The 24,412-nt window shown below is 38.8% G+C and overlaps 1 protein-coding gene across 6 annotated transcripts in view; it reads left to right on the forward strand.

Annotated features, from left to right (window-relative positions):
* Positions 1 to 24,412, forward strand: part of znf512b (zinc finger protein 512B) — a 29,720-nt gene continuing 5,308 nt past the window's right edge. For 2 of the 6 annotated variants that reach the window (XR_002921537.2, XM_024294049.2), the window contains exons 1-15: positions 5 to 1,195; positions 3,641 to 3,772; positions 13,561 to 13,640; positions 13,791 to 13,919; positions 14,975 to 15,150; positions 15,236 to 15,510; positions 15,598 to 15,669; positions 16,196 to 16,330; positions 16,851 to 16,978; positions 17,790 to 17,882; positions 21,601 to 21,699; positions 22,080 to 22,331; positions 22,452 to 22,775; positions 23,952 to 24,053; positions 24,148 to 24,210. Coding sequence is in view for 5 of the 6 variants with exons in the window: in XM_024294049.2 (XP_024149817.1) it covers positions 3,643 to 3,772; positions 13,561 to 13,640; positions 13,791 to 13,919; positions 14,975 to 15,150; positions 15,236 to 15,510; positions 15,598 to 15,669; positions 16,196 to 16,330; positions 16,851 to 16,978; positions 17,790 to 17,882; positions 21,601 to 21,699; positions 22,080 to 22,331; positions 22,452 to 22,775; positions 23,952 to 24,053; positions 24,148 to 24,210 (2,058 nt within the window). In the remaining variant the exon portion in view is untranslated. Of the gene's footprint in view, positions 1,196 to 3,640; positions 3,773 to 13,560; positions 13,641 to 13,790; positions 13,920 to 14,974; positions 15,151 to 15,235; positions 15,511 to 15,597; positions 15,670 to 16,195; positions 16,331 to 16,850; positions 16,979 to 17,789; positions 17,883 to 21,600; positions 21,700 to 22,079; positions 22,332 to 22,451; positions 22,776 to 23,951; positions 24,054 to 24,147; positions 24,211 to 24,412 lie in introns of all 6 variants that reach the window. The other 4 variants (XM_036212762.1, XM_024294052.2, XM_024294051.2 and 1 more) reach the window with 4 other exon arrangements.

Genomic DNA, 24,412 nt, shown 5'->3' on the forward strand with positions numbered 1-24,412 from the left:
CAAAAACAAATTATGACATCAATCTGGGTTTATTAGAAAAAAATAAAGTATGCAGCTGGGATGAACACGTTTTTAGATTTTATTTTTTAATGTGACAGCAGCACCGGTTTGTGACAAGTACAACAACCCACAGAGACTCAAAGAGAGTCCATTCTGGCAGCTTTTTTAGCTCCCATGGAGGCGACATTCAGTAACTCGACGCGAACACTTCGCGAGGGGCTGATATGAGGAATTCAAGCCCTGACCCCCTTTTTTTCCTCCCTTCTTCTTCTTTCGTCAAAGCAAGAGCGCCGTTACGTCGGAAGAGTCGCCGGGGCTGCGGCTGCGAGTGCGAGTCCATCAGCTGCCCGTTTGTTTTGTTTTTTTTCCCCCACTGGAAATCCACAACAACAATAACGCGAGAGCTCGCAAGTTACCGCACGGCTTCGGTCGCAACTGTCAAAGGTGGAGTGCGCGCGAGCCAACACACATCACTGTGACAGTGTACGGCGGCCAACGTTTAACGAAAAATCGCGAGGTAAGCAGCGGAGCGGCGAGCCGACCGAGATTTTGACGTGTTTGCACATTTTTCTTATTTTTTCTCTTTTACTCCAACTAACCGTCGACATTACTGCACTAAACATATTTAGTGCCTCCCTTCTTCTGCTCCGGCCAGCGCGAGGATTTTTTTTTACTCCTCCTTCGTAATAAAGTCGCCATTTTGCTTCACTGCCTATATAAACCATCCCGTATTCTAATATTTTTCCTTAAGGAGTGTGGAACACAGCTGTCTTTCCGTTGTTTTCTGGAGTGTCTGAGGAAACACGGAGCTGGGAGAAGTGCCTCGTGGTGTACATATTAATGCAGGAAAGGAGGGGACGCTGCGCCGGGAAACTGGAAATAAGAGGGAACTATCCGGGATTTTCTCCCATCATTTGAATAGGAAATTCCAGTTCTCCGCTCCTCTTCGTCGTGTGTTGTGTGGGGAGGAGTGGGACACACAGAGAAACAGGACGACAGTGGCCGCTTCCTTCCTCTCAGCCTCCCCGACCTCCGCGTGACCGGCCCTTGGCGCTCGGCAGGTGTGATTGCCATGTAACATAGCGTTGGTGGAAAAACGCCCACGTCGGTGCCTGTCTCCTGACCCCCCTCCCTATCACGTGGGTGACCCGGGGCCACTCGGCTCCTGGTGCTGGGTGACTGCTCGACTGTTCAGGTGGGTGTGGAATGCGAGGGTGAACACTGTTTGGTTGTTGTAATTCAGCCCGATATAACAGTGTAGTAGCTAACCATCTGCACGATGCCACGTGCTATTAAAAATTGTAGTTTCTACCTTGGTTTGTCAGCAAAAATAAATTTGAGAGGTGAGTGGGTGTCACTTTGTTTTAATATTTTCATTTAAGCCTTATTTTATCTTAATTGATATTTTATTTTAAAACGTTTTACTATAAAAAATTCTCCTTACAGGTAATTATTTTGACAAAAACGTATTGATTAATATTCACAATTGTCTTTTAAACCCAACTAATTTGTTTTACCTACTATTATTTTTGTTGTTGTTGTTTTACTTTAAAAAATCAGTATTACTTTTAAAGCCTTAGTCACAACCATTAACTGTAAAAGAGAACTGGACCGAGTTAGTGTGATGTCATCGATAGAAAATGACTTACTTCCGGATTCAATGAAATTAAGTCAATTCAGTCACCATTTTTCCACGTTACGGATGCTGACATTTTGGAACTACTGACATATATAAAGATAGATGAACCAAGGCTGTGACATCACAAATAGAAAATACCTTACCTCTGGTTCTAACGGTTTGGACTTTGCCATTTTGGAACCAGACAACGTTTGCTCAGAGTCATCATTTCTATGGCAACCACTCTTGCAAATCAGGAATGAGTTTGTTGGAAAGCCACACCCCTTCCCCTGAAAGTGGGCTAGGGCAAAATCTGTCAATCAAGCATCTTGAATGTTGGGGAGGGGGGTGTCAGTGGGCACCACATGCATTGATGCATCTGATTGGCCAGATTATAACTCGAAAAACTTGCAACAAAGAAAATATGTCATGGAAAGAAAAAAATGTTTTAGCAAGAACACTTTAAAAAGAGACACCAGAGCAAGAATGGTTACTCTGACAAACAGAATGACTGAGTAATAGCTGTTCATTTCTCAATAGAAGTCTATGGGATTTTGGCTTTCTGGGATCAGCTGGTACTTCCTATTTGGAATGTGTTGGGGCGGGGGGATAGTCTGTCCAGTTCTCTTTATACACTGTCTATGGTTGGAACCAGGTGAAGTCAATAAGCATTGATTGGTTCGAATCAACATTTCTATGGCGGCCACTTTGAAATTCACACCATTTTCTCTGAAAGCAAGCTCAGGAGAATCTGTCAATCTAATGTTTTCAATGTACGACATGAGACCACCTACTTTTATCAAATAATCTGGTTATAACTTCAGTAACTTGCACTGCATAAAAAAAATATTTAATAAACATAGAATTAGCAAAAGCATGCTACAAAAGTTAGAATGGTTATTTTGACACAGGTGGTCTATATGATTTAAGGATCGTAGACCACTCAGTGAGTCCATAGAGTAAAAATGTTTATACACATTTTTTTCTGCAAGCATACTAGTGAAGAAAGGTGAATGTAGGTGAGACGAAGGCATCTCACATGGATTTTTCATTTTTTTTATAACCTTTTTGACACCTGCAGACTGCTCTAGGAGCCCAAGGGAACTTCAAGACACACCTACGTTCCCTTTACGATGCAAGGAAATGCGACAGCACCTGTCTACGACCCTTCACGGGCCCGGACAACCCAAAAATCCGCAGCTTGTGACTAAGGCATAGCATTTAGATTAAAGCATATGAAAAAGGAAAAACTTTAAAACAAAATTGTGAGCATGTTACATAACTGACATGAGAGACGAGCCATCATTTTCATCCTAAACAGTACGGCAGGACAATGAGCACTGATTGGCCCACACAGGGACTCTTTTACGGGCTTTTGTAATTGATTTAAAGACTGGCACGACAAGACAAAAGCATATTGGATCACAGTCGCTAGCGCTCAGCATAATAATCCATTGTCAGCATCCTGTCATTAGACTTTCCCATGACAATAGTGAGAATTTAACAAGAGCAGAAGACATTCTGTAGATGACGGCTGCATAAAAACCCAACGGTACTCCTGGTCTGTGGGGTCCAAATTATTTTCAGCCGACAAATGAGGACAAACTCTCAGCAGAAAACTTTGCTGTTGACCCGGTGACCTCATCGCCTCATGCATCCAGTCATAATTAAAGAAGAAAAGCAGTTTCGCTCAGAAAAAGCTACTGCTGTCCTCCACCTCTCCAACTCACCTTTTATCTAATGGGAAGAGCATGAAGTTAGTGTGTTAGAGAGAATATTGATTTTGAAATGAAACATGGAAGGTCACTCCCTCATTACTACAGCAGATGATGTGTGCGTCTCCTCTCAAAACCTTAAACGATCAACATAAAGAAAGTGCATTACAGACAGTGTCATAACAGGCTGTATTATAGCACTAATAATGTTTTGATATAAAACATAAACAGTTTAATAAATAATATTCTAAGATTGATTTTAGATGCAAATATCTTCCTCCAGATTCCTTACAATATTACTTTACAGGTATGGAAAGCCCCAGTGGCCCCAGGATTGGAAAGATGTCCTCATTGGGTCTGCCAAGAAGCCGGACTAAACAGTTGGATTCCCAGGAGTTTGTTAAAACCTCACCAGCATCTGAAAACAACAGCAAACATAGTAAGTAAAGCGCTGCAGCTCGAGTTGAGTTTAAATTACTGGCCTGAGTTTGTGATTTGTGGTTTTAGGTCATTCAAATGTGTATAACAATGCAAAGTGCAGAACTTTAACCCTTTGTCGATAGCATAAATGCACTCGGAGGTGCATTTTGTCCCAAACACTTATTTCCCATCAGCATTTTATGTGTTTCAGAACATTATTTTTGAGGGGGTTTATTATATTTTATTACGAATCAATAGTTCCAGTTCTGTGGTAGTTGTACTTCTCTCACCACAGAAGGGCCTGGAAAAACTGGAAACGACAACATTTTTCCAAAGACTGCCTTGCAGCACGAAAACCAAACAAACTAGTATTTCCAAGTTCTGACATGAGTGAAACCCCCAGCCATCTGTATGCAAATGGAAGGCTTTGGAAAGACAAAACAAGACTGGGGAAATCTTTTTCAAACCAATAACTCGCAGATCATTATGCATTTGGTAATAGCAATCCTGCAGAGCTGGGGCTTTTTAAAAGTGAATGTTGTTTTGGAAGATAGAAATAGCCTGACAGAGCTCTGACTCTAGCTGAGGCCATTAGGTTTGTTGTCTTTCTGTGTTGTTTCTCATGTCGGTATACACACTTGAATTTGCATGTAAAAAACTTATCAAAATAGAGAGCCACAAGTGCAACAATAATGCAGGAGGTTCAGAGAGCTAAAATTCTTGTAAGAATCTATACTACATCTGTTTATGATAATCTGCCTCATTGGCAATATGGCACTGGCTCATAATATGCTGTCCAATCTGTCATGTGTGCATACAGGCAGCACGCTGATGTACTGTTTGTGTGTTTTAAGGGCTCTTTCTGTGAGCTGAAGGTTTTTTTTATTTTTGTTTTGTAGAAGAGTCAGTTTTAATAACAGCTCTTATGGGTCTCATGTTTAGTAGACGTTTCTTTCACTTTAGGCTAAAAGTTAAAGCATGACATTTTGCTTTTAAGGAGGATGATTGTAACTCTGTGTGTGTGTGTGTGTGAGTTGGTGCTTTAGTGTGTAAGAATAGCGCAGGCGAAGGAGCAGTTCTGGGTTTTTTGGTACTTTTTCAAGTAACCTCATACTATGCTTGTCCTGCGTGTGGTTTACTTTTCTGTTTAGTCAGTTGATTAACTTGATTCATATGCAAAGTTTCTCTGGGATACTGCTGACATTATATACTGGTGGTTTTGATATGACCATGTATTTTCTGAAAGACTGACAAGACAAGAAACTACACTGCCCAGGTATGCATTGAATTTGTTCTTCAATGTTTCACATGTTAAACTTGGCAGTTTTTTCTTAAGTTGTGATTATTGCAGGAAATGTTGTGTCATTGTTGTGATATTTTAAGGTATGGTTAGAGGTGCACACACAAAACGCAACCACAAAAGAGGATGCAAGACACAAAGCAAAGATGTAGAAAGTCCAACTTCAGAGACCCCAAAACACAACTTCTAAATGTTTGCTATGGCTTATGATTTACTCAGCTTTTAGTGAAGTTTAGAGAAAAGGGGAATTCATTTACTCACGGGGTGTTATGTGCGCCAAAAACAAACTATAGATGATAAAACTAAATTTTGGATACAAAGTCACATTTTGAAAATTTTGTAGCTTTTAACTGTAAAACTTTTCAACCCAATGAGAAGGTGGAGGATTTTCAGATTTAAAATGGTCTTTGGGTTCTGTTCACACCTTGAGAAACACCTGCTGTTGTGCAGCAGACCTTACAACTAAGACACAGGCCATTTAGATAAAATAAATTCATGAACCCACCAGAACTTCTACTAATAAACACTACAATACATCACTTTAGATTGTTTTTTTTAATGGTAGTGCAAAGAGTTTTTGGAACCTTTTTTCCCTAATAACCACATTTATGTGCATGCAAGCAGTGTGTGTTCATTTGAGCCTCGTCTTCTGTTGTTGCTGACCCTCATTCCACTGCTGCCAGCTGCAGTATCTGCATAATGGCCCACATTTGAATGAGTTTTCCTCTCTTTATCTTAACACCTCCTATTTATCGGTTTATTTTAAATTTTCCAATGTCACTCTTTTTGTCTCTTCTCCACATGCAAACATCTGTTACTTCCATCAACAGGCCTTATTATGAGCTACAGCGATACAAATTAGCATCATTCATCCCACCATGAAAACCCAGCCAGGGTTTCAGCTTCCTTTACCATGTGTAGATTGGTCAAGGGTCTGGGGCTGGAGCCGATTGCTTTAATTTTCAGTGCCGTGTCTTGTTTTGAGCAGGGTCCTTTGCCCAACCTTTTATCTGGCAATGAGACAAAGCATGGGAAATGGGTGAGGAGAGAAGCTGTGTTGGTGAGTCATTGTCCATAAGGAGGGCACTGCAAACAGTCTGGAGCAGGCAGTGCCTGTCTAGCTCATATACAGCACAGTATGCTTTGCTGCATGAATAAGCTCTGTTTTGCTCTTGCACATGGTTTACTTATTAATCAAACAAATATCTGAGATTAGTTTTGACTAAAGTAGATAGTTTTTCTGTACTGTAGAAATCTGAGCTGTTCCCTAAATAAATGCGTTTTATGAAGGCCATCATTTTTATATTTTCTACTTTTTAACTCAGACACAAGAAAAAAATAAAATATGAAGTACAAATATTTTTATAGCTTCCATTTTTCTGTAAATGCAACAATCTTCATTTATTTGTATTTTTTCTTTAAAGATTCTCCTTTTGCCATTTTCTGAGGGAATATGCAGCCAACAGTCTCACACTGCCGACGTAAAGCCTCTGAACATCACATTGTGTGTAAGCCAAGTCTGAAACAGCTGATATAGTAGTTCTGCCATAAGATGAACTACACAGTTTATGTGGTAATCTGTAAATGCTGCAAGTCGCTCATTATGTGCTAGAAATCGAAAGGCCTGTCCTCTTCTATTTGGCTGCTTCACATGTGGTTTAGCCGTGGTGTCGGCTGTTAGCCAGCTTTTACTCTGTCCAGTGAGTCCGTGCTCTTAGATCAGCATCTATAATTTAGGAGGATAATGTAAGAGGTAAAGGTAATTTTTTTTTTACTAGGCCGTAACACACTGGTCGCTAATTTTAAAGTTATATGGTAAGAAGTTATACCTTTATCAATCTGCTAGGAGTGGAACATGATCAATAGAAAATGAAGCTTAGTAAGTAGAAGAATTTTTCAATAAAAATTATTTCAAAAAGACTTAATAAATAAGTGTAATAGTTAACAGTAGAAGCAATGCCAATTCCTCTCTGGTATTAATAGAAGCCAAAAAAGGGAAGCTCTGTGAAACCAATGGTGTTATTATACAGTGAAACTTCAAAAAAACTAAGTCCCATCAACTATTTTTCAGAACATGTAATGAGATAGGAGACAATAAAGAGCCTATACCAGAGGTCTGCAACCTTCAACTCCGAAAGAGCCATTTGCGTTGATTTCTCACTGACTACAACCCAGTAAGAGCCAAAAAGTCTTCCTTCTCCCCCTTTAAAAATAAGACTGATTTGCATTTATGCTATCATTTTGCATGAATAAAACACAAACGGTAAAAGAAAATTGTTTTTTTTTCAACTTTTGACAAAAGTTCCTTTCAAAATAAAAGACACCCTGTCACATATGATCATCTCAATGCAGCAAAAGTAATAGTAGCGAGTTAATGTCAGCAGTAATTAAATAAAAATAGTTACTTTCACTGTTATTGGTGCATCTCTGTCAAAAATCCAAGCTTATTAAGCAATCCCTGCCCTATTTTTCAAAACACTTAAAATTCCGTAATTTTTTCAAAAACAGAAAATTTGCTGAATAATCCGGTGCTCCCTAATACTGGTTATTGACGTCCATTGATCTATCAATTGAGGTCAATTCTGGCTATGGGCAAAACAGCTGTTTTGCCTGTCGCTTTGTTAAAGGCACGACCTGGCACAAACTCAGACAAAATAGAATGTAGTAGACTTTACTTCACACCATTGAACTCATCACACATTAGAGCACTTCAAAATTAGTCTAAAGGTTTTTGATGATATCAAATAATTAATGGTAAGCTGAAGAAAAGCAACAGCTTGTGGATTAGAGCAGTAACCTAATTTTCAATTGGAAATGTCAGATTTTACTTGTGGATGGTTCTGTAGGTTGCTGGAGCCTATTTGAGCCATGTCAGGGTGAAGGCAGGCTAAACTCTGGACAATCTGTCAGTCCATCACAGGGCAACACACAGACAGACTCACATTCACTATTTGTGAGGTGACATTAATGGTCCCCACACCACTGTGCAGGTTCAGACCATGTCGAAAAATAAGCACAAAAAAAAGAATAACAAAAAGAAATCTGGCAAAATGTTGAGACTAAATATTCAAAAAGTCACAATTTTTACAGCACTTTTAATTAGTTACATGTAAAAAAAAACTTGTTTTCAGGAACATAAGCCCAATTAGATTCAATGCAAAACATGTAGATCTATGGAGCAGCAGCTCTAATGAATTTGCTTGTATCGTTTTAACTATTTTTTTAGTAGCGCCTCATTTTGCTTGTTTAGCAAAAAAATGTTGTGTCTTGCTCTCCTTGTACATAGTGACTGTCTTCTGCACGTCTGTTGAGTCAGCACTTTTTGCCGTGATTGCATAGCCTACCCAGGCTCAAGAAACCTATGCAGTGGTTTTGATTTAATTAGCTAATTAAGGTGAGACACCACACATTTCTACAATTAACTTTTTCTGTGACACTGGATTTTGAATTCTCAGTATTTTGAGGATTATAGTTTGCATGTAATACGAAAAAAGGCTTGAACTTACTGCAACGATATGTTACTATATATTTAGCATGCAAGTCAAGACAAATATGTGGCCAAAAATCCGGCGGCCTTTGAGACTTATTATCTACCCAAACATAAATGTAAATGTACAAATGACCATAGATCTTTTGGTAACACTACTTCTTGTACCGAGGCATGACCAGCTATAGAACAACCTCACAGATCATCCACCCAGCCTATTAGATTATTTTCTGACATACTTTTACATACTGTCAACTTTCTGTTTAAATGAAATACATGATTATGTAGGTGCTAAAGTAGCATCAATCTCCATTCTCACATATTAGGAAACTAATTAGCAATATGTTGTCAGGGCAACAGCTGACTTTGCAGTACTGTTCTAAGCTCTGAGCTTCATGTGCTTCACAAGGTGCAGATAAATCTGAGTTTTCATACAGAGCGACCGCTGGGGTAAAAACAATTCTTACCCTGGTCTGATTTAGTACCCCTCAGTTCATTTTCACATTATGGTGCATCATTGATTCATGGTGTCATACGACAGATAATCGGTCACCGATTTCTTCACTCAGCAGAAATGCCTCTAAGTCTATTTTACCTAAAAATCTTTTTGTATTAGAATCCATAAAACAAATGTACATTGCTGCTGTAACATGATAGTTTATCTCCACCAACTTTTGTGTATGCCAACCACTGTATCTTTGTAAGAGATCAAGTTTGCCGCCGCCAGCCAGGGGTAGAAAAAAAAGATAGAGAAGGGCAGGGAGATCCAGACAGCCCTGGAGTGAGAGCCAGACTCGCTGTGATCATGTTTGTCTTCTTTCAGTAAGTCAGTGTCTTGATCGATAGACTCCTCTGACGCAGCGTCATTGAAACTTCTCAGGATCAGGTGTTTGTGCAAGGTCAAATGGGCACATCGTCAAAGCAAGGTTAGAGCATGACTAGGCAAAGGAAGTCTGTGCATGTTAGTGAAACAGTGAACCAGAGAGGAAATGAAAGTGCAAAGGGTTCATACGAGGATACAAGTGTGAGGCAGTGAAAAATGTAAGAAAATGGAAACGAAGATGCAACAAAAAACAATGTTGCTGAAGATAAAAAAAAAACACAACTGAATTCACACATTGAGGGATTAGTAAGTGTAATTGTTGTGCACAAAGTTCTGGTGTGATAGTTCGTGTATATTTTTATCTGGTCAGAAGATGAAGATAAGTCCTCATTCCTCCAGGTTTGTGTCAGAAGTGACTGTTGTTTGTTTCATGTCTTTCTACACTGCTGCAGGTCTAAAATCTGTTGTGAAAAAAAAGACAAAGGTTTCTGTGTGAGTCTGTCAAAGAAAACAAGTGACTGTTCTGTGTGTGTGTTTGTGGGCAAAGTGTGAACCCTTGCACTAGGGTAAACAGTTGCAGGCGTAGCAAAGAGAACTTAGAGGTTATTTGAGATCATTAGGCAGCTGTCGACACTCCTGGGTCCAGACTCTTCTGTTTGGCTTTCCCTCTTCTCATCTCTTCTCTTTTCTTCTCTTCTCATGGTCCTCTCTGGTTGCTCTTTTCTGCACTAAGTAGTGTGTGTGTTGCAACTGTTGCAGACAGCTGGGAGCGAGTCACACACTGACATTAGTTGAACAGCTGTTCTGTCCCCATGAGAGAGAGTTGGGTTTGACAAAATAGACCTGCTTTGTTTTGTAACAAGACAATGTACAACGTTATTGAGGGATCTTGATGTATCAGATATCAGATTGAGTAAGAAAAAGTTAAAGAAAAAGAAAAAAAATGTTTTTTGTTAAATTGCCATCTTGTAATGTACCATCAAACAAGATTGGAGAGTACCTTACTACTTGGACCAGGAGTATCAAACTCAAGAGGTCCTAAATCTAAAAAAATGTTCAAATTCAGGGCAGAACTAGTCATTGTTTATTGAGGACATGCAATGGAAATGAAAAAAAAATCCTAAATTTAGCAAAAAAAATAACCAAAATACAAAAACATTTTTAAATTATTGTTTTTATTTTTTACCCAAAGCTTTCCATTGAAAATTTTAATGAAAACGTTTCCCATTCTCCAATGACAAAAAAGTAAGTAAATAAATAAAACCTCATGTTTCAAAATGAACTTTGTATTAAAGTTAGTTTGCAATTTACAGTAGATTATTCTGGAAACTGGAATTGAGAAAAAAAAAACTTACAGCCTCATATATAAGAGAAATCAGTTGTATTTCTTTTCTGAAGCTCTTTCTATATTTTTTCTGGATTTGTCTTTAACTGTCAACATTTTTCTACATTAAAATCAAAATGTAATGTAGCAGTATTTTAAAAACAAAGAAACTTTCACTAAAGTTGACTGCTTTGCTGTATGGTCTCTTGTCTGAAATACTTGGTGTTTCATTTTGGAAACAAGTTCAGCGATGTTAGCGTCAGGCTTTGAGCTGAGGATATCCTGTGGATTGAAGGAAAGTGTTCATTGGTAAGAAAACTCTTGTGTGGTGATTTGTTTATTTTCCTCAAAGAGGCATAGACTCCTGCCAAACTGATGTAAGGTTTGGGCCTTGTGTGGTTTAGGATTTGTCTGATTAGTAGTGGGATTTAATCATTGCACCTTAATTCAGAAGTAATTCATGAATTTGGAGTTCACGAACTCAGAGTTCCAACAAAACCTGCTTCTTGAAACGGGCCCCAGGATTCACTTGCAAGGAAAACAAGACCCAAACATTTTGATGCTTCAAGTTTTTTTTTTTTTTTGCTTCCTACCAAAGCTTTCAACCCCACACAAATAAAGCCCACTTTCTGAAGAAAAAGGCTCTGTTCCAGACCAAACACTCTTTGATATTGCCCCATTCAATAAGAGGAATTGTTGCCAAAAACTCTTGGTTCCTTAAAAAGTCTTACAAAGTATATATAAAGTAAGTACACATATAAATAAAAAATAAAAATATGAATGAATGACATTACACTTTTTTTAAATATATGTGATTTTTTTTTCTCAGCATAAGCTGCCCTACAGACATTTCCCACACAGCTTACACCTCATGGAGATCTGCCCTGTCACTGGAACAATATTCATAGTCATATATATACCCAGACAGCAGCCACACTCTTTGGTATAGATTTTGTAAACAATGCTCTCACTTTGTACTACAAACTATGATAAAATCAAGACAGCTGTGCTTTGCTATGCCTTGTTTCAATCATTCTTAGTTTGTTTTCTTTGACCTTGTTGATGTGGATAAGAGATTAAATATAATCCTAACCCATAAGAACCCATAGTGAAATCAGTGTGCCAGAAAAATATCAGAAATGGGTTATGTGCTCCACTTGGTTCATGGTGCATTCTACATGATTTATTTTTAAGGAAAATGGATCTGGGTCTTAATGGGTTAAAGGAAGGAAGTTGAAATCTCTGTGTGTTGTACATTAAAAGTAAGGATATATGTCTTGATGCTATTTGTTTTACAATGCACAGTTAAAAAGGACATAATTTGATGTAAACAAAATGTTTGTAGTTGTTTGTTCTTGCCTTGTTTGTGTGGTGGTGTCATGTCAGCGTGGAATCAAGATGTATTGTTCTGTGGAGTCAGTCGGTTCTCCAAGTCTCATTTCTTTCTCTTATCATCTTAGCTGGTCTTCATTTTATCCGTCATTGATGCAAAGGGGCTGATAGCCTTTTTCTGTTTTTTTTTTACTTAGCAGTTGTTAGATAGGGGCTTTCAGAGGTCTTACTGTAAGAGAGGAGTGGGAATTAACAATCAGAGATGAAGATAAGAGCGAGAAAATGGGAACAAAAGGGGAAAAAGTCAAACTCAGGAAAAAAGAAGGATGGCATCAGAGAGCAGAGGGAGAGCTGAGGCAGTCTGTCGACAGTCTGCTGCGTCAGAGTTTCAGACAAGCTCAAGCGATTGATAACTTTTTGCCTACACCGCTCTGTCTTTGACTCAGTTACACACACAAATACCCCCTCGTAAGTGAGCTGGCTCATGAAAGCATCTGATCCCTTGTTTCCACTTAACTCTCTGTGTAAGTGAGTTTACTGGCAGTCCATTCATTCCTATCTGAATTTCCATCATGTGTGCAGAGCTCCTGCTTCTTTGTTTTCGTTTTTACAGCGCAGGATTATGCATCATTTTTTTAGAAAACATTTTAACGTTGTGCTTTTACATGTTTGTACCACATTGTATGACTTGAAATTTGTAAAACTGAGACTCTGATGAATTTTAAATGACTAAATGCAGCATTGACAGTAATTTCTGCCATAAATTGACATTTTTAAATGGGCATATTTAGCTGCTTATGGTAATAAATGAATGAGTAACTGTTTTTATTAACAAACTAAATATTTTGCTGCACGTTATTAGAAGTTGCTGTAAACACATCTCTGAAGGCCTGCCCTCACATCAATCATTTGTAAAAAAAAACAATAGATAAGGTGTTTTTTTGACAGAGTTTGAAGTTCTTACATGGATTAATTAAAGAAGTGAACTAATACCCTCTCTCTAAAAAATAAATGACTGCATATGTGGTTAGATACAACCTCCAGCCATCAGTTTTTATTTGAATGATATTATATTAGAGATGTTGGCATGGCCAAAATTATCACCCATTGCCAAGGTGAAAATAAAAATGTTCTTTTGGGTGCGGGCATGGAAATAGGAGCATATATTTAGTTTTGAAAAAGTCTAAGGTTGTCACTTTGAATTTCCACCCTAAATGTCCAAATAAAACATAGTTTTATCGCCTGTTCTAGCGATGTTAAGAGGTGAGCTTCATCAGTGGCAGCAGGAGGCATGGCCTAGAATGGTCATCATGGCAACAGCAGAGTCGGCAGTCAAACAGTGCTGCTTTCATTTTCCTCCCAATTTGTTATATTTTATTTGAATATGAATTCAACGTCTTTGGAAATATAATATATTTGCACAGATCAAATATACTAAATTTAGATTAGGTGTATAACGTTCTAAAACTTTATAATTCAAACGTTCTGCACATTTTGTGAATAAAAACTATGTGCACCATTTTTTTCCCTGGTTTTTCCAGGTTTGGACTTTGATGATTCAGCAGATGGAAAGAGGAAAAGCCGGCCCAAACCCGAAGTGCAGGAACTGAGAAGTATTCCTGTGAGTATTTCACTTTGAAACGATTGCTTAAAAGGAGTTCAGTTTATTCACTTATAACAGACAGGCTCTCATTTATTTTCAGAGAAAAAACAAAACAGAGCAGTAGAATTTGCCTGTGTTTACCTCTCTCTTCACCCCCTCCCTAACCAGGCTCATTTAATAGTACAATGGAAGGAAGAGTTTAAGCGCCACTCCAGGGTTAAATGTCCACGTTCAGGCTGTTGGTTAGAGTTTCCTAGCATCTATGGCGTCAAGTACCACTATCAACGCTGCCAGGGGGTGAGTCAATAGCTTCTGTTTTTCACTGTTGCTCTAACTTAATGCCCTGTAGTGGAGGATCATAGCATTTCACTATAATTCCAAAAGAAATTTAAGCACATACACCATAATTTTATATGATAACTACCCACTGATGTATTTAAAAACCCAGTTATTAGTTGTTGTTTTTTTATTTTTTATTTTAATGAGTATTAGGGTTTATTCAGGCTGGAGTTCATTTCCAATGATTATCCAAAACAAAGTTTCAGTCTGAATACGCCGAAGTTGACGTTGCTCGAGGACTAGGAACCGCTCTCGGACCCATCTTTTGAGGTGGTCTGGATTTGATTCCAGTTGGACTTAACTTCTGTTCGCTCTGAGATTCCTCAGTCCTAATACGATCCGCTCTGAAATCGAAATAACTGAACCAAAATGGCCACCGAAGGCGGTTATTAGAGGACAAACATGGAGCAGCGATGCAGCAGCAGCTCATTAAAATGTGGTCGGGTGTATGCAGGCTCACAAAAACAACTTTTAACATAATGCACATTGTTTCTCACACTTTTTTACTGAGAGTCTATATGCCACAAACACTCATTAACATACCTCGTAGCCGTAGCTTCCCCAGCACCGCATTACTGCATGGCTCTGTCGTACCAAAGTAGCAGAAAAAAGTGTCGAACCTGGTCTTCAAACAGACGTTCAAAATTGACCAACCAAATAAAAAGTTTTAACTATAAGTGAGCTATTTTGACAAGTATTTGCAAAGTGCAGCACATCCATCTTTCTCTTTTTGTTTTTACCCGCCCCCATAACTGTTGGCCAATGACTGAAGAGATCTTTAGTCACGTGGTTTTGTTTACAATTTTTGGTCCGGAACAGAAATCTCAGATAGATCCCAGTCTGAATACAGACCAAACGCAAGGTTTAAGACTCAACCCGGATCAGATTAACCAGACTCAGGCCGGAACAAATCATTTTTCCAGTCTGAGTATACCCTTAGACTCCCACTGTGAAGAAATGTTGCACAGTAAAAGAGCTAACTCCACACCCCCTTTCCTCATGTCCATACCCAGACTCCAGTGACTGAAAAGCTGAGTCATAGCTGTCCCTACTGTGAGGCAACGTTTGCTACAAAAGTGCGTTTGCAGAAGCACAAGCTATGGAACCATCCAGACAAAGGCGCTAAGGATACCAAGGAAGAACTACCTAAGCTTCAAAAGACGCACTTCAAGTCCAACATCAAAAAAAGGTGACTGAGCCAAAAAAAAAACAGGTTCTCCACCAAAAAAATGTTGCGAATGCATCACAAAACTGTCTTCTCTCTGTGAATTTAGGCCAATGGAGAACAGTCCTCCTTCTCCTGTGTTTTTCAAAGTGAAAAAAACACACGAAATGTCCACGCCCTCCTACAATGGAGAGCTGGCTCACCAGAGGAGTGAGAGGAAACAGCACAGCCACAGCCAGCCTCCACAGCAATCTGAGCAGGTCCAGTCACTCCACTCTCAATCACAATCCCAAAGCACATTATCTGATGCAGGAGGGAGTGAAAGCGAGGGCGGCAGTCTTCCCCCTTCATTACCTGATGAGGACCCAGAACGAATGAAGCACAGTAAGATTTAGGCAGCCCTTCTGTAACCGCTTCATGTTTTGCTCTAGAAGCCTGTAATGACCTTCTTCTGCTTTTATCTTGAGCCAGGGCGGAAGCAGAAAACTCCTAAGAAATTCACTGGAGAGCAGCCATCTATATCTGGAACATTTGGATTGAAAGGTACTCTCTCTTCACTATATACACGTTGTTTTCTTTTATTTGTAATGCATGAGCGTGTTGCTCATGCAGAAAAGAGTTCATAAAAATGTATTTAGATAAATGTTTTTAACCGCAGGTGAATTCCAGAAGATTACAGGATGACTTTTCTAATAAAACAACACATATAGACTCATTATAATAAAACCTTTTGTTTAAAGCAGCTATTTTTTAACTGCACCAGAGTGCCAACTAGCTTAATAAATGTGCATCTCATTTTAGAAACATACTACATCGTTTTTACAGGTTTGATAACCTCTTTACACCAATGTCTCATTCATATGCTCTAAATATTCACTTACCAACCTGTATATGAAAACTGTTATCATTTTCAATCAGTTCCTTTCCTGTCTTTTATTTTTTGTTTTCGTTTCATTTTCACTTGTTTCCCTAATTTTCCCATCATTGTCTGACATCTGCATATTTATTCTGTTGTCATTTCCTCTTGAATGTTTTGATTTCTGCCATAACGGTGTGTGTATCGTTGTAGGCATGGCTAAAGTAGAGGAAAAATTAAAGGCCGGTCGAATGAAAAGACAAGAAGGGAGCGGATTCAATGAGGAGCATCAGAGACGACCTTCCTCAAGTCAGTCCTCAAAGAAAGAGCCTGCACTATCAAGCTCTGGTAAATGGATATTTTATCTCTGTATTTTTCATACAGAGGAGAGACAGTGAATATATTGGTAGAAGGATGCTAAGTCTAGAACTGCCAGGAAAGAGGTCTAGAAGAAGACCAAAGAGGAGGTTTATGGATGCAGTGAATAAAGACATGAAGGTGGCTGGTGTTAGAGTGGAGGATGCTGAAGACAGGCTTAGATGGAGGAAACTGATTCGCTGTGGCGACCCCTGAAGGGAAAAGCCGAAAGGAAAAGAAGAAGATCTCTGTATTTTTTATCATTGAATAATCAAACAAAGAAGCTCAATGTTTATTAAGATTAGTTCTATTTCAAACTTGTGTGTTTTTCACCTTTCCTTGTTCTGGAATTCCACCTGATAGTCAGAGTTCAGTTAACGGTTTGTGGCCCAGAGGCATCTCTTAACAGCGCTTGTTTTTACATTTTTCCCCTCACCTCACTACACAACGGTAGCCCACAATCAAATCTGTGTTATTGTGTTATTCAGACTGCATCCTGTGATTTGCTCAGGTGCTGTTCACGACACTCAGTGGCAGCGAACAATCTCCGAGCGAGGGGAAGTTGTGTGTCCGACCTGTTCCATAGTCACCAGAAAAACAATCCACGGCCTCAAGAAACACATGGAGATCTGCCAGAAGGTCAGTAAGCCATTCATCTGTGAACAGGCTTAGACTACGGGAGTCCAGCAAACTTTCTAACAGTGTTTAAAGAAAAAGGATGTCTTAAAAAAACATGTAAAAACAAAAGTAAAGGTTGTATATTAGATCATTTTTGCCTGCAGTGCAACATTTTCCCTAATGTTCCTAATGTTTAGGATCTTGGGTTGTTGACACTTTTACATAGTCTCAGGAGTTTATACAGAAAAAAATATATATTTGAAGATTGTTGAAGACCCATCAGCAAACTGTAATTCCTTAGTTTGGCTGTTCAATTAATATTTCTGATTATTTAAGCTATTTCTGACCCAATGTTTGCTAACAGTGTCTGTTACGGCCATTAGTGGCTGATAGTTTTCCTTAAAGGAGAAAACTACTTCAGTTAAGTCAAGCGTTTTCACTGACTAAACCAGGTGCAATGGCTCAGTGGCCTGGCCCCCAGAGAGATCTGTCCTTTTAGTCTTCCTAACAGCTCTTTGGCTTAGTGATCTGACCGACTCTATTAAAGTGACATTCTACTGTTGGGCTTTGACAGAATTATCACATTAACGCGGGGTCGCTCACCATCATAGCACCTCTGTCTTCAAATCAATACTGAAATAAGAGGGAATCTCTTCTGCACTGAGGATAGTGTTAATCCAGCTTCATTCGTTTCACTGCGTCCTTTTTGCTGTATTAGGTTACAATTGAAAAACTGGTTTAGTAACAGGGTAATAAAGGACAGCGGTGGCAAAAGTATTTCCTTGACACAAAGAGACTATTTGATCACATGTTTGGCCTTCCACCTCTACAGCTCCAGGATGCCCTGAAGTGCCAGAAATGTCACAAACAGTTTAGGTCTAAGGCCGGCCTCAACTACCACACTATGGCCGAACACACCACCAAGGTAAGCCTTCAGGTCTAGTTTTATACGGAAAAGAACTCTAAATTTTACGTCCACTTTAACGCCAGTACTCAGTTTATTCTCTGTGACCCAAAATCATTAAACTGTTTGAAGAGCGATTAGGTCACTGCTTTCGCAGAAACCTTTGAAACTGAACATTTTGAACTCACATTTAATACTTAGGTCTTCAATCTATAGTATATGAAATGGACGTACAAGCTGCAACTTGTGTGCTTAAATGACTCTTCAAAATAAGAGCTCTGAAGTGCTCACATTTCTTTCAGTTTTAAATCTGACAATAAGATATTACCACGACACCTGCATTAGAACAATGGCACCTCTGTCAACTTTCCTTAATTATTTAAAAGTACTTGTTTCCAAAGGTGTCATGAAAAATTAATGAATCCTCAACCATTAATGTTTGCAACACATTCTGTTTATGTTTATACGAGTGCAGAGCACTGTATGATGCTGTGTTGATTTTTCTGAGCTCATGTTTTCTGAGCTGTGGTTTCCACACTCAGACGCAGTTCGTGAATGAACTTTAGAAATGTTGCTTTGGACACGATGCACTGCTGACCAGCGCTGGGGGCTCTGCAGAGGACGCAGCATCAGAGCCAGGTCGCTTTTCTTCTGGACCAACTTTGGTTGACTCTTGGCAGACAGTGGCAGGCTGTTGGCTGCCAAAGAGGGACTCTCAGCTGGGGGTGTTTACATGCACACAATATTCTGAAACTCAAAATCAGGCTTTGATTAGCCAATAATCTGAATGAAAATGCAGCAAATTGTAAAAATACAAAACAGGAGTCAAAGTTCTGCAAGTGTCTCATAGAAAACTATGCAACTGCTACTGCAACATAAAAGACTCAGTCACTTCTGAGGCTCAGGTTTCTTCAGGGGGAGAACAACAAATTGAGATGAGACAAAGTCATCTGTGAGCAGATGACTGTGGTATTTAACTGCAGGCAAAGCGGAGCTTATGATCCCTCTGCTGAATCAATGAATTGATGACAGGTGTATAACTGCCAGGGAGCACCCCCCCACACACACACATTCTCCATCTGTCTGTCTTCTTTTCCTGGGTTCCCTTGGGCCCTCTGGCAGAAAGAGGAAGAAAGACGATTGGTGGCTTTTATCTTTCTTGGCTTGACAGGTGATACTTTCTTTTTTCCCCAACGTTCTGTAAAAAAAGAAGTGAGACACCAGTAGATATTTAGAAATATTGCCTACAGACTCTTGATGTGAAACTCTTTTTTGATTTAGGTAGTTTTAGGTGGTTTTGGTGTTTTGTCAAAGTGTGACAGAAGTTATACATTATCTGAATATTTTTTTTAAATTTATGAAAAAAAATCATATTTTATGTTTTTGTGTGTTAATATTTTTAGTGTACTTAGTTTTGACACTTTCAGGTTCTTTTGTGCCAATTCTTCATTCAGAACATGTTTGTGCTGCAAATACAATGACTTTCTGATTTTTACAAAGTCTTGTTGATTGTGACAGAACTTAGACTTTATGCCCCTTAGGTTACTTTCTAAACACTGGGCAAAATCTAAACACACTAAAATCAGAGGAACTTAGCAGACTTGTGAAATGACTTGTATGAGTTCTAACTGCTGCTTTGTTGAGAACAGTTTTCATATATTTAATTGCAAAGTGCAAGAAGTTATCCATTATTTTCTGTAAGCTAAATAATCCTTTCTAAAGGAAAATATGTATTTCTATCCCACAATTATTTGCAGCAAGATGTTTTAAAGTGACAAGTTAACTCATTTGCTTGTATTTAAATCTCAGCAGTATTTGAGTTATAAACATTCTCACAGTTTGAAGAAAAGCAGAAAAGACAACACCAGAGTTGCAGATAATTTCTCAACTTTATGAAAATATTTAATTTTTTAAGATAAACTATAGATGTGTTTAATGCTTTCAGAGAAATATATATACTACTCAATATTAGACATTTTTCAGATTACACTGAATTTTTGACACCACCAACAGAATTCTGAAAGGCAAAAACAAACCCTTCAGTGGGACTGGCACATTACATTTCTCCCTTGTTTATTGCTGAAGTCATGTTCTAAAATGATCAGTAGGTGAAAAGTATTTAACTTTATGTTTTTGCAGTAGTTTTAGATGTTTTAAGGCTGTAAAAAACTCTTCACTAAACACGTTATACACTTTTCTCAGACAGACATTTTGACACTTTTCTCTCTTGTTTAAGCTCTCAAAGTTCAAACCTTTGTCAAAAAATAAGATCAGTATATAGATTGGAGATTTACATAGATGTGGCAAACTGAATGCAATCTGTACACGACATATGGCGCGGAGGAGATTGATTGACAAGGTCTACAGCTAGTCAGGATACTGAACACTGCGCTGTAAAAAGAAAAAGAACATGCAAAAAAATGAAAATAAAAAATTAGCAAGAAATAAAGAATGATAAATCTCGTTTTAACTTTTAACTGAAGTTCACACCGCCCAGCTCAACAACCTGCCTTGGCTTCTATGAGCCCAGACAAAGTCAAGTTTGAGGCTCTCTTGTGTTTATTGCCTCCCAATAAAAAAAAAAGTGTCCCTGAAAGAGCCCTCCTCATACTCTTTACTGCAGTTAGCAAAATAATTATTAACGCCTACAGTGCCTTTCTTGTCTGTTTTGTCCACATATTGTTTCTTAGACATTAGAAATCAGACAGATGGATCAATAATTGATCTTCCTGATGGTCTTTTGCCGTCACATGATGTTTTGATTTGCTCTTCTAATAAATCTTTCTCAGGAGCTCAGTCTCCCACACATGCATTCTTCTTTTATTCTTTCAAGTGGAAAAACGATTGAAGAAGTTGGTGTCTATTGATTGTCTGAAATTTCTAACAGTTAAAACAGCTTATTTCACAGATCAACGTTGGCAAATATAGATCTAACAAACCAATGATTAAAAAAATAAAAAATCATTTTTTTGCTTAAGAAGAAAAACATTTCCCTTTTTCCTTTCTTAAATAGAAATGGCAAGATTCATCAACTTGGGGAATTTAGTTCCCTTTTATTTTGCTGGCAGAAATTGTTCACTTCATGTTAATCCCGTATTTTTCTGTGTAAATATCCAGAGAGTACCATCACACATTTGAGTCTAAATAGCATCGTTAGACAGTTAATCTTTAATGTTGCATCTCAAGCCCAGATTCCTCTTATATGTTTTTTTTTATTTTCAGTCTTTTACTCTGATCTATAGAGGTATTAATCTGATCAAGTTTGTGGTGTTAATCTTTGGGTAGAAATTTCAAGTTGAGCTGGTTGCTGTTTTTTTTTTTTCTGCAGTGTTATATCAGATACGTCCTCCGTGCATTTACAGAAAACATCTTTAGGGCTGTGTATCTTATCTGTGTTACCTCAGGAGTAAACGCATAAAAATGACTCCAGTGGGATCCCTCGGTGAGAGCAGACTCTCAAGTGCATTGCACCTCTCTCCCTTCCCCTGGTGCCCCACCATCTGTTGTTCTGGTCTTGGCTGTGCATGGCAACAGCCGACACACAAGTGAAAACACCAGTTTGACAGTTGTCGTAAACATGCCTTTAGTAAGAGCCTCACCATGACAATCACTTAATGATCTCGGCAAAGCGTGAACACCGGAGATGGAAAACACATTTTCATAGTTTTAAATTCGCAACAGAGTGGGAGGTGTTGTTGTGGGACAAAATGATGTGACGGTGTGCTTATTTTCTCCTCAGCCCTCAGGGAGCGAAGGCCAGACCAGCAACGAGAACGAGGAGAGAGAAAGGCTGCGACGAGTGCTCAAACAGATGGGACGAATCAAGTGTCCTACTGAGGTATGCACTTCTTTTGTCATCCTCCGGTTTTCCTGTAACCTCCGTTCACATACTTTTTACAAATGTTTCCATTGGCATCACATATTCTATTAATTTGGCTGCTCCCTTTTCCCTAAAGCTCTTCTTTTGTTTCTGCCTCATGTTAACTTTTATTTTTTAAATACTTTTTCTCAACATGTAGCCCAAAACTGCAATGCTCTATTCCCATCACTCACACCAGAATGAAAAAGGCAGAGAAGGGTCTAAAAAAAAATCCACTCTAAAGTGGTGTGTTTGCCCACTCTCCCCATCTTTTAAACAGCTACCACAGAACTCTTCTTAACTGTGGCTGTTTCTCTGCATTGCTGCTCAAAATCGTTTTCATTCTGCATCATTCTTAGGGGTGTTCGGCCCACTTTTCAAGCCTAATGGGCTATCAGTATCACCAGCAGCGTTGTGGAAGAGAGTTCTCTGATGAAGAGCAGCTTGCTTTTCTCTGCCAGCACTGTGGAAAGAATTACCGCTCCAAGGCAGGCAGGGACTACCACGTACGCACAGAACACGCGCCGAGCATCACCACGGTGACAGCCACAGCCACCAATGACAGGAAGGACAGCCTGACTGATACCAACAACAATAATGGCAAGGACAGGGTGAGATCATCTCAGAAAGCCAGTGTTTCCTAAAATCTGCTTTTCCAAATTGATTACTTATTAAAGTGCTGTGGAGTTCTGATATTTATCAATCTAAAAGATGACTTGTTGTTGCTTCAGGTGGTGTCAGAGGATTATCCAGCACCAGCACGAAAAAGGGAACAAAGCGAGCCTGAGAGGAAGGACTGGCAGGAGAAAGCACCACTTCTCCAGCCCAAGGAGAAGGAGCAAGTAAAGGTAAAAGAGAAGGAGCAAAGCAAGGAAAAAGCAGCACAAACTCAGATCCAGGAGGAGGACTTTGAAAGGACTCCCAGTGGAAGAGTAAGACGGCGGTCAGCCCAGGTGGCAGTGTTCCACCTGCAGGAGATAGCAGAGGACGAGCTGGCGAAAGACTGGGGCACAAAGCGCCGCATTAAGGATGACCTGGTGCCTGACAGCAAGAGGGTAAGCACGGAGGACGGACTGTGGGATTCACATTTCATAAGTGTACATAGGCTAAAGCAGGGATGTCCCAATTTGATCTCGTAGTTTCAGACAAGATCGGAATCAAATGTTGTATTCTGATTAGGGATTGGATATTTATTTTATTTTATTCTAATTATATGTATTCTTCAAGCTTTTTCTACAGATAAATATCTACTAGAATTTTCCATATCATTTACAGATCTTGACATTTTATTGCCATAAAACGCAGCAGAATACAGCATTAGTTTGAGCAGGAGGCATTCAAAAACAGTTCTGTAAGGTTAACAAAATATTCATAGATTCAGACTTACGAGCTTAGTAGGACTTTTAATAAATATTCACCATTGACAGCAAGTGGCTCTCGGGTTTTGTCTTCACTCAACAAAGGCATTTCAGAAAGAAAATAAAAAAACTGTTTTTTGTTTATTTTCTATGAGATTTGCTCTCTCCAGGCTGTCGACACAGAGATGGCTTCCAAGGGACCGTCTACAAAGTGCAAGCTCTGAGAAAAAGTGTTTGAAAAAAATAACTTCATAATGTTTTAAAACTGATGAAAACTAATAAATTGTTCCGTTGATATGAGCTAGTCATGAATACTCATCATCATACTCATGCTAAAATAATGATTTTAAAAGAAAATGTTTTTTTTGTGAAGATATAAACCAAAAACGCAAAAATACATAAATCACAAACGCTAATCACGCTGGGAAAACAAACAGCTCAGTGCAAGCGAGGCTTAACCGAGTGGAAACGCTCATCAGAATTAACTGGACCCGTACCGGTTAAAAGTTAACTATTTTTCTAGTTGAAAGTTGCATTATTTCACCTGATTGTTCAAGCTATATCACAGTGGTTCTCTAAGTGTTAAATAATAAAAGAAAGTTAATGAAATAGAAATAAGGGACAATATGGGTCTGTTTATTAAATGTGTTCATTTTTAACATGTTACTAAAGTATCAAAGTGGAATTCGCTGCCAGCAAATACTTAAAATCAAAAGACTGAATCAGATTAGGGCCAATAAAAAACTTGGCTCATTAATAGACACACCCAGAAAGCAATCAAACATGTACTTTATCTAAATAAGAAAAAACACATTGGAAAAAGCAAAAACCTTCTAGTCATGTGGTACTAACTGAAGCTTCTTCTTTGTCCAGTTAAATTACACTCGACCCGGCCTCCCCAGCTTCAGCCCCGAGCTTCTAGAGTCCTGGAAGAACCAAGTCAAGGAAAAAGGTTTCATCTGCTGCTCGAATACTGTGAGATTCTCTTTGTGATCACTTCATGTTTGCTAATACTGGGGCTTCTATAGAAATGCAGTTAATTTCCTCATGTTTATGTCACTTGTCTCAGAACTGTGAAGCAGTTTATTCCAGTGTGTCCGGGTTGAAGGCCCACCTTGCCAACTGCAGCCAGGTACACGCCCACAACTGCAGCAAATCCGCCAGCTCTCATATGTGGATGGTGACACTTTATATCATTCAGAATCTGCACACAAACAACTCTCCACAGACGTGTAGGATATTTTTAAGCTTGAAGTTTTTTTCCTGGTTTACATTTTGTATACTGCTGTCGTAATATTTAAACCTCTGCGAAAAGCAACTATTTATGCCAAAAG

This window comes from Oryzias melastigma, linkage group LG7 (assembly GCF_002922805.2).
Source record: "Oryzias melastigma strain HK-1 linkage group LG7, ASM292280v2, whole genome shotgun sequence".
Lineage (NCBI taxonomy): Eukaryota > Metazoa > Chordata > Actinopteri > Beloniformes > Adrianichthyidae > Oryzias > Oryzias melastigma.